At 45.3% G+C, this 15,758-nt stretch overlaps 1 protein-coding gene across 6 annotated transcripts in view; it reads left to right on the forward strand.

Annotated features, from left to right (window-relative positions):
- RERE (arginine-glutamic acid dipeptide repeats) overlaps positions 1 to 15,758 on the forward strand; it is a 164,905-nt gene that overhangs the window by 76,613 nt on the left and 72,534 nt on the right. For all 6 annotated transcript variants that reach the window (XM_085079931.1, XM_085079926.1, XM_085079930.1 and 3 more), the window contains 3 exons: positions 6,917 to 7,022; positions 8,611 to 8,707; positions 11,846 to 11,950. In XM_085079931.1, the coding sequence (XP_084936057.1) occupies positions 6,917 to 7,022; positions 8,611 to 8,707; positions 11,846 to 11,950 (308 nt within the window). The remainder of the gene's footprint in view (positions 1 to 6,916; positions 7,023 to 8,610; positions 8,708 to 11,845; positions 11,951 to 15,758) is intronic.

Raw genomic sequence — 15,758 nt, forward strand, 5'->3', positions numbered from 1 at the left:
ACATGTTGGGGCAGTTTCTGGGAGGATGTAAACATCTCAGTGACTGACCATGCCGTCAGTGAATTACATCCTCTGGGGAGCTGCACAAGGAAACATTCACTTTCCAGGCATTTATTTTCCAAACACACTTTGTTTCCTCATAGGAACAGCGTTTGCTTTTTGTGGTGAAGCAGCCAAGTCACAGGATCTGGCTGATCAGTGTATTTTCTTTCCTTTTCTTTTTATAATTTCAAACCCCAGCCTGCTGGCAGAGGTGCTTGAATTTTTCCTGTTATAAAATTCCCCTGCCCATGAGGTGATATTTTAACAGGCAGTGCCTGTTCAAACTCGGGGCTGGGTTTGCAGAGCAAACTGTCTCCTGATTGTTTTATCCTTCAGCTCTTGGTGTGTCTTTGTTCAAAGGTAAACCCCTCAGTGAGATGGTAAAGAAAATCTGGCCTCTTGATATTTAAAAGGTGAGAAATCTATTTAAACTATATATGATGGCTTCGAATAGCCCTACTGCTGAGTGCTGCTTGTTTTAATAGAAGTGATAAATACTGTGGCTGCTGCTGCAATTAGATCTGAGCTATGTGCTATAAATGACATTTAATGGCAAATGTCAGGCGGGGCCCGAATGGTATCTTCATTTCAGCGTTGCTCTTCTTCGGCATAATGCTAAAAAAACCTTAATGGAATTTAATTGCCGGAGCATATATTCAATGATTAGTTAAATGCATTTGTGATCCCATTAGCTGGGGTGGCTGTTGGCTCCTGTGCCTCTGCTGAGCCCTGCCTGGTGGGAGCACAGCAGGAGCTGCTCTGGAGGGTCTCTGGCAGTTTGGGGTCAGCAGCTCTTCCCAAATCTGTGTTTGTGGGAAAGGCAGAGTCTGCAATCAGAGCGGAGCTGGGAGAGGCAGAGAACGTGAGCAGGGATGCTGTGCTCAAAAATAGTGCTTATTGCCTTCTCTCCGTGATTTTAATTACAGCCTATTAATGATGCTCCCCCTGTGTGTGTGTGTGTGTGTGTGTGTGTGTGTCTCGTTTGGGATGTTTGTGCAGTGACAGCAGAGGGGTGACACCTCCAGGGCTTCACTGGGATCTAACCCAGCTGGGTGCACTGGGATACCCTATAGGCACTGATGGGTGCACTGGGATACCCTATAGGCACTGATGGGTGCACTGGGATAGCCTATGGGGCACTGATGGGTGCACTGGGATACCCTAGAGACACTGATGGGTGCACTGGGATACCCTGTAGAGCACTGATGGGTGCACTGGGATACCCTAGAGACACTGATGGGTGCACTGGGATACCCTATAGAGCACTGATGGGTGCACTGGGATACCCTATAAAGCACTGTTACCCACTGACACTGGGATGCCCTACAGGGATGGAGGGGCAGCAGCTCTGTGTCCTCTGGCAGGACCTTCTACATGAGCAGTGCAGCATTACCTGGAATTCCACATTACCTGGAGATGCAGGTGGGAAAGCAAACCCAGGAAACCTGGATGGGCCCAGCTGGGTGTCCACAGCTCATCCCTGCTCTGTGTCCCTGTGGGGAGTGGGTGAGGGCAGCCCAGGTTTATCTGCCCTGATAAAAGGGGTATCAGATCAGATCAGACCCCCTCAGCTCAGTGTTCCAGGCAGGGAGCAGCAGCTGGAGAAGCTTGTTGTGCCCCAGGCTGGTGGAGGGGAGCAGAGGGCTGGACATGCTGTCCCTGGGCTCTGACAGCTGTAATTGTCATTAAATGAACACAGTGCTGCCCTGGTGGCTTTGTGCCTCTGCTCAGCCTCACCCACACCAGGAGCCACAGATGGGATTCAGGGAACATAAAAGGGAAACGGAGCAGAAAGAGACCACAAAGGGATTAAATGAGGTAGTAAGCAATGACCCATAACCTTCATGGGAGATCTTATCATAGTTTTATTTTAAGCCAGTCAGTTTTTAAGCATAACTGCTTTTTTTTTTTACACGATGAAATTATCTTTTGTCATTTAGGAGTGCACTGAAATTTTCAGGGTATTTTGTACTTTAGTGTATTTAACTTAAGTGAAAACAGGTGACTTGCTGCTTCTCAGCACAGTGAGCAGCTTTGTTTTTGGTAAAGCCAGAAAGTTTATGGAATAAATACTACAGTTTGTTTTAAATACAGAGATCTCTTACAGTCATTATCTGAAATGAATAATGTTCTTTTTCTCCTTTAAAACTCCGGATGTTCAAGGTGAGGCACACGAATGACACTAAATAAAATTAAGAGCTGGTAGGTAACACTTGTTCCTTATCAGTAGATTTTTGTCAGAATATGCTGGATTTGTTGAACTTTGCCTTAGAAGGGCAATATAATGGAAGCACAACGAAATTCACTGCTGACTCCTGGCGAGGCAGATTGCACTGCTGAATTCACTGAGGCTCAGGCAGCCTTTTAGTGCTATTTCTTGCAGTTCCTGGCAGATCTTCCCTGTTTCTCAGCTGCCATAATTATTCTTTGTCTGTCATATGTGCAGCCCTTGCCTTGTGGCTGCAGCCTCCATCCCCACAGAACATCTCGTGCTCGGGGAGCTGTGCTGGTGCAGCTCTGCTGAGCCAGGGCTGTGTTTTTGAGAGAGTCTGGCAGCTCTGATGCCAACCCACCCACTCTGCAGACAGCATATGGCAGCTCCTCAGCATTAGCATGCGGGGAAGGCGAGCAGCACCTTGGTGTTGGGGAGAAGCCTTGGTGGCTGGGATCTGCCTGGCCACCTCCTCACCGTGCACAGAACAGCCTGGCAGGTGATGGAGCAGCATGGAAAACTGATTTTGGCCGTGTTTTGCAGTTTTTAGAGGTGTAGGCAGGCAGACCCCATCCCATGGGGTGAGCTTTGCAGGTGTGTTTGTGGCTCTTCAGTGCTTTCCTCTCTCCTTCTGTAAGAAACAAGTGCACAGATGACCTGTTGGGGATGTTTTTGTAGAATCCATAGCACAGGTGTAGAGCAGACACAATTCTGAGCAGGAGGGCTGTGTATGCTGTGTGTTTGGGGACAGGTGTGTCCCTAGAGTGCTCTGGGCACCTGTGGATGGCTGGGATTTTGGGCAAGGTGAGTGTGAGATGTGTTTTACATCTCAGAGTTACTCCTACGCGAGGCTGAATTAATTTCCAGCATGCTGAGGTGACTTGATGAATTCCAAAAGGAAGTTTTATTTGTGAATAAAAAGGACACAAGAAAAATTCATGCTGTAAACAGTCAGAAAATGTCAAGCGCAAGGCATTGTGAAAAAATCCGATATTGTTTTGTCAATAAATTATGCTCTCCCCTGCATAGATCACAGAAATGGGCCTTTACCCTGGAAACAGCAATATTTGATACCCCAGGCAGCTTATTCCCAGCTCAGCTCACACTTGAGTGAATCCACTGATCGATTATCCGCGGCTTTCCCAAGGCTTCTCATTTCCTGCCTGCCATTTCTGCGCTCAATCAGCCCTGCTTTGTGCCCTGCCTCGTGTGCCCAGATAAGCCATCAAGGCATGTTTCTATTAGAAAAGCTCTTGTAGATGGAGCAGTCATTAGATAACACTAACAGGTTTAAGGGTTGCAGGCTTTGTGTTGGCTCAGGGGAAGAGGACAGCCCAGTCTGGGTCGGGGCACTGAGGATTAATCTGCATGTGGCCACATTATTGCTTTTATTTCACGTTTGTATTTCTTGCTGAACGCTGACAATGCTTCTGTGTTTGCAAGGAGTAATTATGTGTTGCTATGCAGGCGTCTGAATTAAATAATCAAGCTGCAAAAATAACATTCATTTGGAGTAATAACCTCTGCATTTCCAGGCGGGGTTTGCTTGGCTTACAAACAGCTGATCAGTTTTCTTAATTAATTAGCAAACAGCCTACAAAAAAGATACCCTGAGAAGGTGAAATTACACGTGCTGTTTGTGGAGAGGGAAGAGAAATAATCCTTGTGGTGTCTCTTTAGCTCCTTTTTTCCAGATAGGTTAATTTGTGTCCCCCTCTGCTTTTTTTCCACCCCAAGGGAGTCTGAGTGATCTTTATTTTTCCTTTCCTCTCCTTTGACTATTGGTAAATGTCAGAACTGACTGAGTGTAAAACACAGTTCTACAGCAGGAGGAAGATTCCATGGTGGAAAACACGCTGGAAAGGGAAGATGTTCTTTTCCTTGTCCCTGGTTTGCTGTTTGTTTCTCTGGAATTGCTGCAATTCCCTGTCTCCAGCGTGCCCATCTGTCATCTCCAGCATTTGGCACATTGTTTCCAAAGCTAGTTGTGATTTAACATGGATCTAAATAGGGCAAGGAGTGAAGTGCAGTGATTAAATCCCTCTGGGAGAATCTGCAGGACATCTGTGATGGTTTGTGCAATTTGGTTGGTCACAACCCTGGGAAGAGACATGGAATCCCTGCAGGTCTGGTCTGTGGTGTGCAGTAAGGTTGTTCTGAAGGGTGTTCTAGGGAAAACAGGCACCTTGGAATTGTCACAAGTGCTGTGGAAATCAGGACATTCCTGCTTTTAAAGAGAACTTGCAACAATGTTTTTCCCCTTTAAGGCAGAGGCTCATTTTAAATAGAAGTTGACCAGATGCCTGTGAACTGAGATGCTTTAATCCATTTACAGATTCCATCTAATTCTTGTTCAATGTCCAAAACTGATTCATGCTGTTTAAAAAGAACAAAACCCAAAATCTCAGCAAGAACAAAACCCCCAAATGAGCACTTGGTGAGTGCTGCAGCAAAAGACAATATTTTCATTAAAGGGGAGAATGTGTTTTTGCAGCACAGGGAATCATTTTGAGCTGACAGAGACATGAAATTTAAAATACTTGCCATGGCTGCAGTTTCTGCAAGCCTGGATTTGGCATGCGACTGTCTGCAGCTTTTCAGATGTAAAGGTGTTAAAAAAAAAAAAATCGTCACACTTTGGGAAGTAGGGGACACTTCTTTTGTGTGCACATGGTTTGAAAATAAATAGTCTGCCACAGAAGTTGGCGCCTTGACACCTCTGAGTATAGTCTGCTTTATAAATGACATACGTATTTAGAAAGTTGGCTGACAAAATAGCATGTCTAGGAATTTCTGTGCAATGAGGGATGTAAATGTGAAAAGGGAGACTCTGACAGACGTTCTGTATTTTTAGCAAGATTGAAGCTTCAGGTTAAACCCCACAAAATCATCTGTGTTGGAGAGTGGATACAGAAAAGAGTTGTCAGAGGGAAGCTTTTAAATGGATTGGACAAAAATGACCAACGGTGGTAAAAAGAGGGATTTAGAAGGAGAGCAGATCACCCCCCAAAAACCCCAAAGAAACCCACAGCCCAGCCCCAAATGTGTCATTGTCACAGACTTTGTATTGCTCCTTGGAGTTGGGTTATTTGGGAGACTCCTGACTCCAGTGGCACAAACGCTGAAAACCAGAGCATTGATGTTTGTTGTGAACTCTCCTGATGGATGTGAATGGCTGTCGTGCCACAGAGTGGAGCTTTCTGAGTGTGCTCTCAGCGTTTGTGGAACAAAAGAGTGGGGTTTTTGTCCTCTCAGCTGAGAAATACAAAGAGAATTTGCAGAGAAATGCTGGGTTGATGTTTCCCATCATCGCTGCAAGCTGCTCTAATAGAATTTGTGAACTCTTAGCGAGAGGGTAACAGATTATTTACTTGTACTTTTTTGTCTTCAGAATTCAGAGAGGCTGTTCATAAAAGCTGTGATGCACAGAGCATTCTTTCAGGAGAGCAGACAAGTCTGCAACCCCAATTTTTGAACAGCAGGCAGCAGAAATCAGAGCCTCCTCTCACTCGTTGTCCTTTTGATTTTTTCCCGTGCATTAGCCAAGCTCGTTGGCTTTGATTGCAGATGTGTTTTTTAAAAAGCCACAGGCTCAGATTGCTCCTGGCCAGCCCAGGGATGCTGTGAGCAGGGTTTGGGATGGGATGAGCACTGAAGTGGTGGCTCAGTCCCAGCTTTCCTGGCACAATGCTGCCACTGGCAGTGGTGTGCTGGTATTACACAGCTTTTCCTGGGAACGTTGGGATTTTATTCAGCATTTTAACAGCAGGCTGGTGCACTGGAGAGACAACAGAACCTCCCTGAGCTGAGATTTGGAAATGCTGTAGGAAGTCCTAGAAGGGTCTAGAGGATTGCAGTCCACAGGAAAACAAACTTGCAGTTGCCTCACGCCAAAAGAATGTTTCTTTGCCTTCAGGCCTTTGTTTCTTCAAGTGTTTTGGAGCAGCAGGAAGAATTGCAGACTGAGGGGCTCAGACACAACTGAACAGAGTCTGTAGAGACATGATCAAAAAATTCCCTGTTTAAGTGGTGTTTATGCTTCAGTTTCCTTCTAAGAAAGAACAAATTGGTGGCTGGAGCCTCAATGATAAAGGAGCATTTGGGGAAGAGAGTTTTGTGTAAATTTTGCTGTGAGGTTGATGAGCAGTCAGAGCCTGTAATTATTGTGATTGAAGTGCAGTATCCTATTCTTTTGTGTAATAAAGAAGGTCTATGATTATGTCTGCATCCATCTGTCCCTGGGGAAAAAAATCTATTATCTCTTGGTTTTCAGTGTTAAGAATGGCTGCACTAAATGATGTTACTGTGGGTATTCTTTCTTGCATGTTTGGCCATAAGTCCTTCTTGTTTGGGGAAATGAGCACACTGAGACCATGCTGCATGAGGCCAAAAACTGCACTCCTTTTCTGATCCCTGCCTCTTTCCTTGGGTTAATGAATGTGAGTGAGTAGATTAGGGTTTGCTGGTCAGAGGGACACAACTGCAAGGTGATGCAGGAGGTTCTCCTTGCCTTTGTCTGGGCTGAAAACCAATCAGTCACCAGCACAGCTGCAGAAATGCTTTCCTCCCTTTGGGTCTCACCTCAGGGGTTTCTCAGAGTGAAGATGGTGTGGGATGAGGTCTGCTTTTGCTGCTCAGTAATGGCACAGGGTTGTTTTTCAGAGCAAGAGGGATCACCTGCTGATGAACGTCAAGTGGTACTACCGCCAGTCCGAGGTGCCCGACTCGGTGTACCAACACCTGGTGCAGGACAGGCACAACGAGAACGGTGAGTGAGCCCTGCTGAGGCATCCCTGCTCGGCCAGCCCTGCTCAGGCATCCCTGCTCAGCCAGCCCTGCTCTGCTTGGCCATCCCCGCTCGGCCAGCCCTGCTCTGCTCGGCCAGCCCCGCTCGGTCATCCCCGCTCGGCCAGCCCCGCTCGGCCAGCCCTGCCTGCTGCCTGTGCTCTCTGCTGGGCTTTGCACAAAGCTGCAGCACTGCTGCACGGGGTGTGGAGCCAGGAGGTTGTGTTGGAAACTGGTGAGAGAAGCTGGTGATGGTTTGGGAGCTGCCTGGTGTCACTGTGGGTGTTCTGCCCCTGGAATCACGTGAATTCCAGGGGTGATGAGATCTCTGGGCTGTGTTAATAGTAATAATAACAACAACAATAACTATATTAATAATACTGTATCAATAATAATTCTCTCCTTGAGAGAGGATAGAAAAGGAGAATAACACAGGATCCCTGCTAGGCCTCCTGGACACTGTACTGATAACTAAGTGAGCACCGCATTATCTGCAGAAATTGTGAATCTCTTCTGGTTTTTGTGGTTCTGCCGTGGTGTTGTGAGAACTGTGTCTTTTACATTCTTGCTCCCTTACACACATGAATATTCACTGTGATTAATATTGCAGTGAGGGATGGAACTGAGGCACTTGGAGCTGAGTTTCTCCTTTTCTCTTTGCAAAAACAAGTGTGATCTTGGGTTTTATAGAAGCTGAAGAAACTTTAGTACATATCCCAGTGTCATTTATCTCTTGCCTCCAGGGAAGACATAACATTTGCTTCTGTTCTTACCAGCAAATTTCCTTGAGGCAACTGTTAAAAATTCTGAAGATACTCCAAGGTGAACCGTGATGATAAAAGTTGATGATTGAAATATGGAATGCAGCAACTTTCTGCTGCCTGACAGAACAAAGTTGAGCCCACGATCCCCTTTTTAAGGACATTTTGTATATGCTCTTAGCAAAAGCTTCACGAGTCTAACATTTCTCTTACTAATTTATTTGAAACTTCTAACAATGAGATTACAGGCACAGTGTCAAAAAGGATTTTTGATAGCATGGCTGCTTTTTTATGCAGTCTCATGTGTGTGGAGAAGTGTTTTTGTGTCTTCCTCAAAGGTATTAGAAAGAAGTCATGGAAAAAGTTGTCTTCCAGTTCTTTGTTAACACTGAGAATTTTCTGTGTTTGAACAGGAATATCAATATTTACCTCAAAGCCAGAGCACTATGCAGTTACTACTGTCAGGCTTTTGTTGAAGATTTGACATTAAATATGCACAGGAACCCAAACCTTATCCTGGAAACAGAACAAATGAATCTCCTTGGTTCCTTCCCCCTGGGAATGACTGCTCCCAGATGTGTCACCCAGTGCCCCTGGGAGCTCTTTCCTTTCAGAGGAGAACTGGGGGATAAGAATGGATCTGATGTTCTTACACGTTAATTCTTATATCCTGTACTCTGCTGGTGGTGTAAACAGTGTGCTGTCACCTCAGGATGTGCCTGTGAGGAACATCCTGAGGCTGTGACCTGCTGGGGACACTGCCCATGGCCAGCAGACCCTGATGGGCTGTTTGTGTTTTGCTCCCTGCAGACTCGGGGCGGGAGTTGGTGATCACAGACCCGGTGATCAAGAACAGAGAGCTCTTCATCTCTGACTACGTGGACACTTACCATGCTGCTGCCCTCAGGTGAGTGCTGGCTGGGTCTGGGGGTCAGGAGCACCCCAGAGCTCAGCCTTTCCTCTCCTGCAGGATTCATTGTGTTACCTGCTCTGCTTCCAAAGGGAGCTGTAATTCTGCAGGCTCCTGGCAGTGCCAGTTCATCACTGGTTGAGCAGAGGTTGGTTCAGGTCCCTTGGCTGGTTCAGGTCCCCTGGCTGGTTCAGGTCCCCTGGCTGGTTCAGGTCCCCTGGCTGGTTCAGGTCCCTGCTGGTTCAGGTCCTGGCTGGTTCAGGTCCTGGCTGGTTCCTGCAGCAGCACTGCTCTGCCCTCAGTGCCTGTTTTCCCTGTTCAAGTGGCATCTCCTGCAGCACTCACTCGTGGGCTGTTTCCCTGGTTCAATTGCATTAAAGGCTTTTTCTCCAAGTGCTTTGCATGGGCAGAGCTGAGTGAAGTCTGCTGCCCTGGAGGATCTGGCCTAGCTGTGCTCTCTGCACTCTGCCATTCTGCTGCTCTTCCTCTGCAGGCTTTTTGCTGAGCTGCTCAGCCTTGGCAGGGCTGAGGGGAGTCACCCTCACCTCGAATGTTTGCAGATTTTCAGGCATTATTTTTCAGCTGATTTTCAGCATGCCAAACATGCATGGATATTGTCAAAATGCAAATTGAATAATCATCCTGATAATAGTGCTCAGATGGTGTTTCACCAGAGCCATCTGGAGACATTTTTTTGTTCAGAGTCACTTTGCTGAAGCCACTTACTTCAAGACAAACTGTCTTCTGTTCTGGGGGGAGGAAGGTCTTTGATTTACATATTAGACTTTTTTTATAAACTCAGAACATTCCAGTGGTGTGCTGTGAGCCCATGGAATTCCACAGTGCCTTTGCTGAGTTACAGAAGGTCGCCTTCCAATTTGAAATCAGCATTCCTGGAGCTCTCAGGAGCTTGGCTGTCCTGGTGGAGCCAGCCTGGAAATCTGTCTGCTCAAACAGAGAAACTCAACTTTGTGTCTGCAGTGTTCCCTGGGAGTGTGTTAACTTCTCTTCTACATCCTTTCTGTTCTTCTTTCCCTTTAAAGAAAAGATAGGAATGGAAAGATAAAAATGGAATATACGTGTATGCCAAACAAACTTGAAAAATAACCTCTGAGTGTACAAGATGAACAGAAGGATAATTGCACATGGTGTTCTTGCAGAGAACATGGAGGAGGCAGAATGTGTCGTGATGCATGAAAGGTTAACATGAAATTCTAATTTATTATAATATGAGATTATTTCTCTGCCCTCTGCAAATAAATGGCTCTGGACACACAATGAATTGATGACAAACTGGGAAATAAAACCAGTGATTGTAACTACCAATCTTCTGCTCTAACCAGTGGAAAAATTTAACTAGAGGGTAGTTGTAGATCTCTGTGGAAGTGTGTAATAAAAATTATGTGCTTTTTACCTCTCTGGTAAATCTTCCTGGTGAAATGCAGAACTCCTAGTCTGAAATGCTGTGAACAGGATGTGCTGCTGCCATCTATACAGATAATGCAGCTTATCTGGAAAATGCTTATTAGCTGGCAGGTGAATCATTGAAAGGAAGCTAAATCTCTTTCCCTGGAATACTTTTAAAATGTGAATTTAATGTGAAATATGAAAACAAATCCCCCTGCTCATTTTCTGTCTTTCTAAATGACTAAACCTGGAAACCAGTGTCACCTCCAGGGAGCAAATGACTGTTAGTGAGCAGGTCTGGTGTCAGTGTGTGATGCCTCTTGCAGAGCTTGCTGCTGCTCCTTTGCAGTCTGCCAGGACCTGGGCAGGGCCAGGGCTGCTGTGGGTCAGCAGAAGGTCAGTGAGTGGCTGGGCAGCCCCAGGGCAGCAGTGCAGCCTCCACTCCCAGGATTGTTTTGTCTCTGAACAGCCCCAGCTGTATTCCTCCCTCACCCTCTGGGGTTCTCCCCTGCCTTCAGCACTTGTTCTCTGAAAGCTGAGAGTCTTTTTGCAGTGCTTTACCCTGAAAAGACTGGGGAGCAAAGTTGGGCATTTCAGCTTCCCCTGCCCTGGTCAGGGCTGCATTTCTGAGTTCCCAAGGAGCTCTGCAGCTCTGCTGGGTGTGCTCAGACTGCTCAGCAGCATCACTGCAGACACAACAGTGGTTCTCTGGCTGTGCTGGTGGCAACACTTTTTATTCCATTTTAACCAGAACTGGCAAACCTTTCCCGGTGTTAAATAAGCCCCTTAGCAGCCTATTTATAACAGGGAGCACTGCTCAGGTGAGGAGAGATGAGATCTGTGTTAGAGCTTGACAGGCTGAGAAAGAGAAATATCTTGTGTTTGTGTTCATTGCATTGACTCAGGTTGAGATAAAAAATTCCAGCTCTGGCACATTTCTCTGCATACTTCTGATCTGATTCCCTCAGGGGCAGCAAACTGGGCTCTGTGGACTGACAGAGCTCAGCTCTGCAACATCAACACCCAGCAAACCCTCCAGGAAATGAGAAGCAACTTCTTACAGTCAGTCTTAATGCTCATCTTGAGCATAATGACTTCATCAGCAAGCTATATTAAAAAAATTATTAGCAATCTGGGGTAGAACAAGCTAATAAATCCTCAGGTCTCTTTTTTTTCTCTTTTTTTAAATATGTCTTTGTGTGTTTTACTCTCTTAGGTATGAAAATAAAAGGAAGAAACTTCTGCCTGTTTGGAATTTGGAATGCAGACTTGCTAAAAACAGCACAGCTTTGTTTTTTATTTGGGGCTTTTATTAAACTGAAGTTTTGTTTAGCCTCCTAAACAGATAGCTGAGTTCAACATTGTGAATTGTAGAATTTTGGAAGATGTGACTGTAAAAGCTTTGTGAATTAGAGATTGTCAGGAGTGCATTTCTAGCTGCTGTTTGTTAGTCTGATTAAACTTGGGCTCCTCGGGACTCTGCTGGCTGAAGGAGAATTAATGAATGTTTGTAGAGCACCATCTGAGACTCTCTAACTGGATTTCCTTCCCTTTGCACCGTGGGAAGAACCCACATGGTTTTTTGTGACAACAGCCTTGTATTTACGACGTTTTGGACATTTATGAGAGCAAGGATGCCTGTGGCTTATACCCAGATTGCAGTGGCACTTAATTAAAGTAGCTGTTATTCAAACCAGAATTCTAATGCCATTTTCTCTTTCCTTTCAGAGGGAAGTGCAACATCTCCCATTTCTCTGACATATTTGCTGCTAGAGAGTTCAAGGCACGAGTGGATTCATTTTTCTACATCCTGGGCTATAATCCAGAGACAAGGTAAGTGAAAATGGCTTTTAAACTCCACTTCACCACTGACCTGGGCTGGTATTCACTCAAAGGTTGGATTTGATGATCTTGGAGGTCTTTTCCAACCTTAATTCTGTGAGAACTACTCAAGGGAAGAAAAGTTAAAATGCAGCTGGTAGGAGGGTGGGGTGGAAGGGGTGCAAAGGAGAAGCTGCCCCTTTCTGCTGGGTGTTTATACAGGAGAAATATATGAGTAGGAAGCAAAATTGTGCAGACTCCTGACATTTGAAAAGCAAAGCTCAGACCAGGCTGTAGCTTTGTTATTTTTCGGGTCCAACATGACACTTCCTCCATTCATGGGATTTTCTAAACACAGAAAATGTCTCACAAGTGGGATTTGTTGTCTGGAGGGAATATCTCCATGAGCACTCCAGTGACATAGGAATATTGAGGCCCACTGAAGGTGCATTGTTCCTTCCAGGGCAGAACACAATTAGCTGTGGACCTTGATTTCCAGAGATATCGTGGAGAAAAGTCTCATTTGAAGTGGGGATTAGATAAGCATATAAATAATAAATATTTGAATTGTTCCATGGTAGATTTACTGTTTCTAATGCAGATATGGATCTTTATGCTTCAGGGCATTGCCAGCCACTAACTGCTTGCAGTTAGGAAGGAACTCCCCGTGTGGGATATTGTTCTGTAATTGCCTATTTGTGAGGCTGCCTCTACCTTATTCTGCAGTGTCCTAATCTGTCTTAGTGCCTGAGCCAGGGGCTGGGCTGGTGGAACTCTCACTCGGGCCAGTTCCACTCAGTGCTGGATGCTGCTGAGCCCTGGGAATATGCCATATTCAAACACAAAATGTTCAAGTGCTTCTGTGACATCACTGTGTGTTTTGAGCAGTCCAGCAAGGCAAGGCATTTATGAGGTTTTCGTGGTGCTCCTCTCTGATATTCAGCACCATCCTTGACCCCTGTGTTTGTCACTGGACTTCAGTGCATTTTCGTTTGTGTGGATTCTAAAGGACCTGTTTGTATTGGTGGCTAATGGATGATTTCTCCTGTGAAATGCCATTTTTGTGAGCTGTCAGTGTAGTTTTAAACCCACTTTCTGTGTAGAAGTAGCTGTTAATTCTTCCAGCTATTAGAGGATGACTGAGCCTGAAAAGATCAATGAAATGACAAAGCACAGCACTTAGTGATCAGCTAATTACTCAGACCAGCCAGCTCTGAAAAGTAGGTTTTTCTTCATTTGGTTACAGCCAGGTTTTTTTTTTTTCCCTAATTCCAGCTCTTCAGGTCTGTATTTTGTCTCGGAATGGGGGAGGTTCAGAGAGAGTAGCTCAGTGAAAGTTTGATAATTTCCGACCTCTGTGTTTGCTGTGAATTTCAAATGCTGGATTTATTTTGCTTTCGGAAGTGAAAGTCTTGTAAGGCACTTTTCAGGAGGAGTTGTTGATGGTTTGTCAGTTTTATCTTCAAGCTGATCTGCTTTTCTGAAGTGGTGTTTTGTTTCGTGTGGGAAGGTGAAAAATACTCTTGGTTGTTTGAAAGCGTTGTAGATAAAGGTTGTGATGCTGCAGTGACCCCCTGAGTGTGGGAATGTGGGAGGTGAGACCAACCCACCCTGAGCTGGGGACTGTGTGTGCCAAGGTGGATTTCTGTCTGAAGGGTTTGGTGTTCAGCATCAGATGCTGAAAAACCTGTGCAGGATACTCAGATGCAGCTCAGTGTGGTGGGAATCTATTTCCTACGTGTTTATGTGTTTGCAGAGAATCTATTGTTGTGTTTATGTGTTTGCAAAACAACTTGAAAAAACTAAAAAACTGCAGACTGCAAAAACGTCCCCAGGACTGGCGGTGGATGTGTAGGACGAGGCCCTTTTGTTGTTGGAGGACACAGAGCTCAAGGAAAGGTTGTTTTGTCATTTCTTTGCTGTTTGGAACTCGCTGACTCCTGGTTTTCCTTGGGGAATATCAACCCTGCTCCTGGTGTTGCTGATCTGGAATTGGTCAGTCTGGGTCTTTTGGGATAACTTTTGTACATCAGGCTGGTTCTTTCTACAGAGTTCAGCACAAGATAACAGACACTGTGTCAGTAATTCCTCTCACGTCACTGAGAGGATGCTGATTGAGGAATAAAACCCTAAACTAATCTAAAGGGTAGAGGCTGATTGTTACCACCTTGAGCAGAGTTAATCAAGCCTGGAAGCAGAGCTGCTGTGTTCTGCCTCTCCAGAGTGTGGGATGCATCCACCGAGCCCACACTGCCAGCTGAGAAGGAAAATTCATTTCGTGTCAAGTACTTGAAAATAATTAATTTCATGTCTCTTCAGAGGAGTGACTGCTTTGACAGTGACTAATTCCACTCCCATGGAATTCCACCACTGCTCCCAGTCCTTCCTCTTGTGCTCTGGCATCCTGTAAGGGTTTTGGGGAAGCATCTCTGACCTCTCCTGGAGGATGCAGCTGTGCCAAACCCAGTGGTGGCAATGGCTCATTTGTGGGATGTGCTGGCATTTCTCACCATCACCTCTTTGATGCCAGGGGTAAATAAAGACATGATAAAGTTTTGTCTGACACTGACAGCTCTAAGCATATGTAGAATAAAAAGCTACTGAATTTTTGATTTGAACTAGAAATAAGCAGGTGTTACTCTACAAACAATTTCATGAATCAAAATTCCTCCTCCCCAGCATTGTTTGGTGGTATAGAAATAAATAATGCCAAACATTCAGTGCATGGGTGAATTTCAGAATAGATGCTTTGGGAAGTGTTTGTTTTGTGTTTTGGTTGCACAACATTTGCTCTTCCTTTTTTTTTAATCTTCTGGAGTGTTCTTGTTGGGTGATGTTGTGAGCTAAGTGAGTATTGGGGTTTCTTGAGTGTCCCAAGGGTAACACTGAAGGTGGTTTGTTCTTTCTTGTTCATCATTTTACATTCTCTGAGTGGGGACAGTTATTATAATTATTATTATAGTTATTATTTTTATTATTATTATTGTTGTTGATGTAATTCCATATCTCAATTTATCGCTGAACTGAGGGTAACACAGAACCTGAGAACTTTTTCTCAAATTCATGTTGCGAATTCGAGGGGTCAAAACCTTATTTGCAACAACAGCAAGAAAATTCAGAAATATATTTCAGTTGGAGTTGGAATTTCCTGAACAATTTTAATTACGGCATATTCATTGAAGGAGCCAGGCTGTTGGTGAAGGTGCCAAGAAGGGGATGGAAGGTAACAGAGTATAAGCAACAAGGAAATTGTGTATCCAGCTATGTTACAATGAAAATTTCTCACTGGATTATTGTAGGGGAAAATTCAGGATTGTTCTGTGGCTTTACCTGTTTTGCTTACTCTGTCTTTCAAAGTTCAATATTTGGGAAACTTTTCTCCTTCTTTAGCCTCCTGGTAGATTGAGGCACGTCAGATGCTGGAGAGCAGAGGATGTGTCCTGATGAAAGCTGTGTGTGCTGCAGGGGAAGGGGTTTGTGTTTTGTCTGAGAACATGGTTGAAAATGACAGATAAACAGGGAGGGCAGCAGTGAAGGCTGTGCAGGAGGTTCAGCAGTGAGTCAGGGTTTGCTCCGCGGGGTTCACGTTGTGTTCACACGTGTTAGTCGGGAGCAGGAATATTCCTTAAATGCGGTGTGACTCAGCTTCCTGCTCGGCTCTCGAGCACACACTGTGCCTTCAGCGGGGAGCTTCAGTCTGAAACCCTCGGAGTCAGGGACTTGAGTAGCAGGGGGAAAGCTTTGGGGTTGTGCTTGAATCACACCTAGAGCAGTGCTGGCCAGGCCGGGCTGGGCTCGGAGTGTTGGCCGTGAGGGATCC

This window comes from Lichenostomus cassidix, chromosome 21, assembly GCF_008360975.1.
Source record: "Lichenostomus cassidix isolate B80296 chromosome 21, HeHo_3.0, whole genome shotgun sequence".
NCBI classification, from domain to species: domain Eukaryota; kingdom Metazoa; phylum Chordata; class Aves; order Passeriformes; family Meliphagidae; genus Lichenostomus; species Lichenostomus cassidix.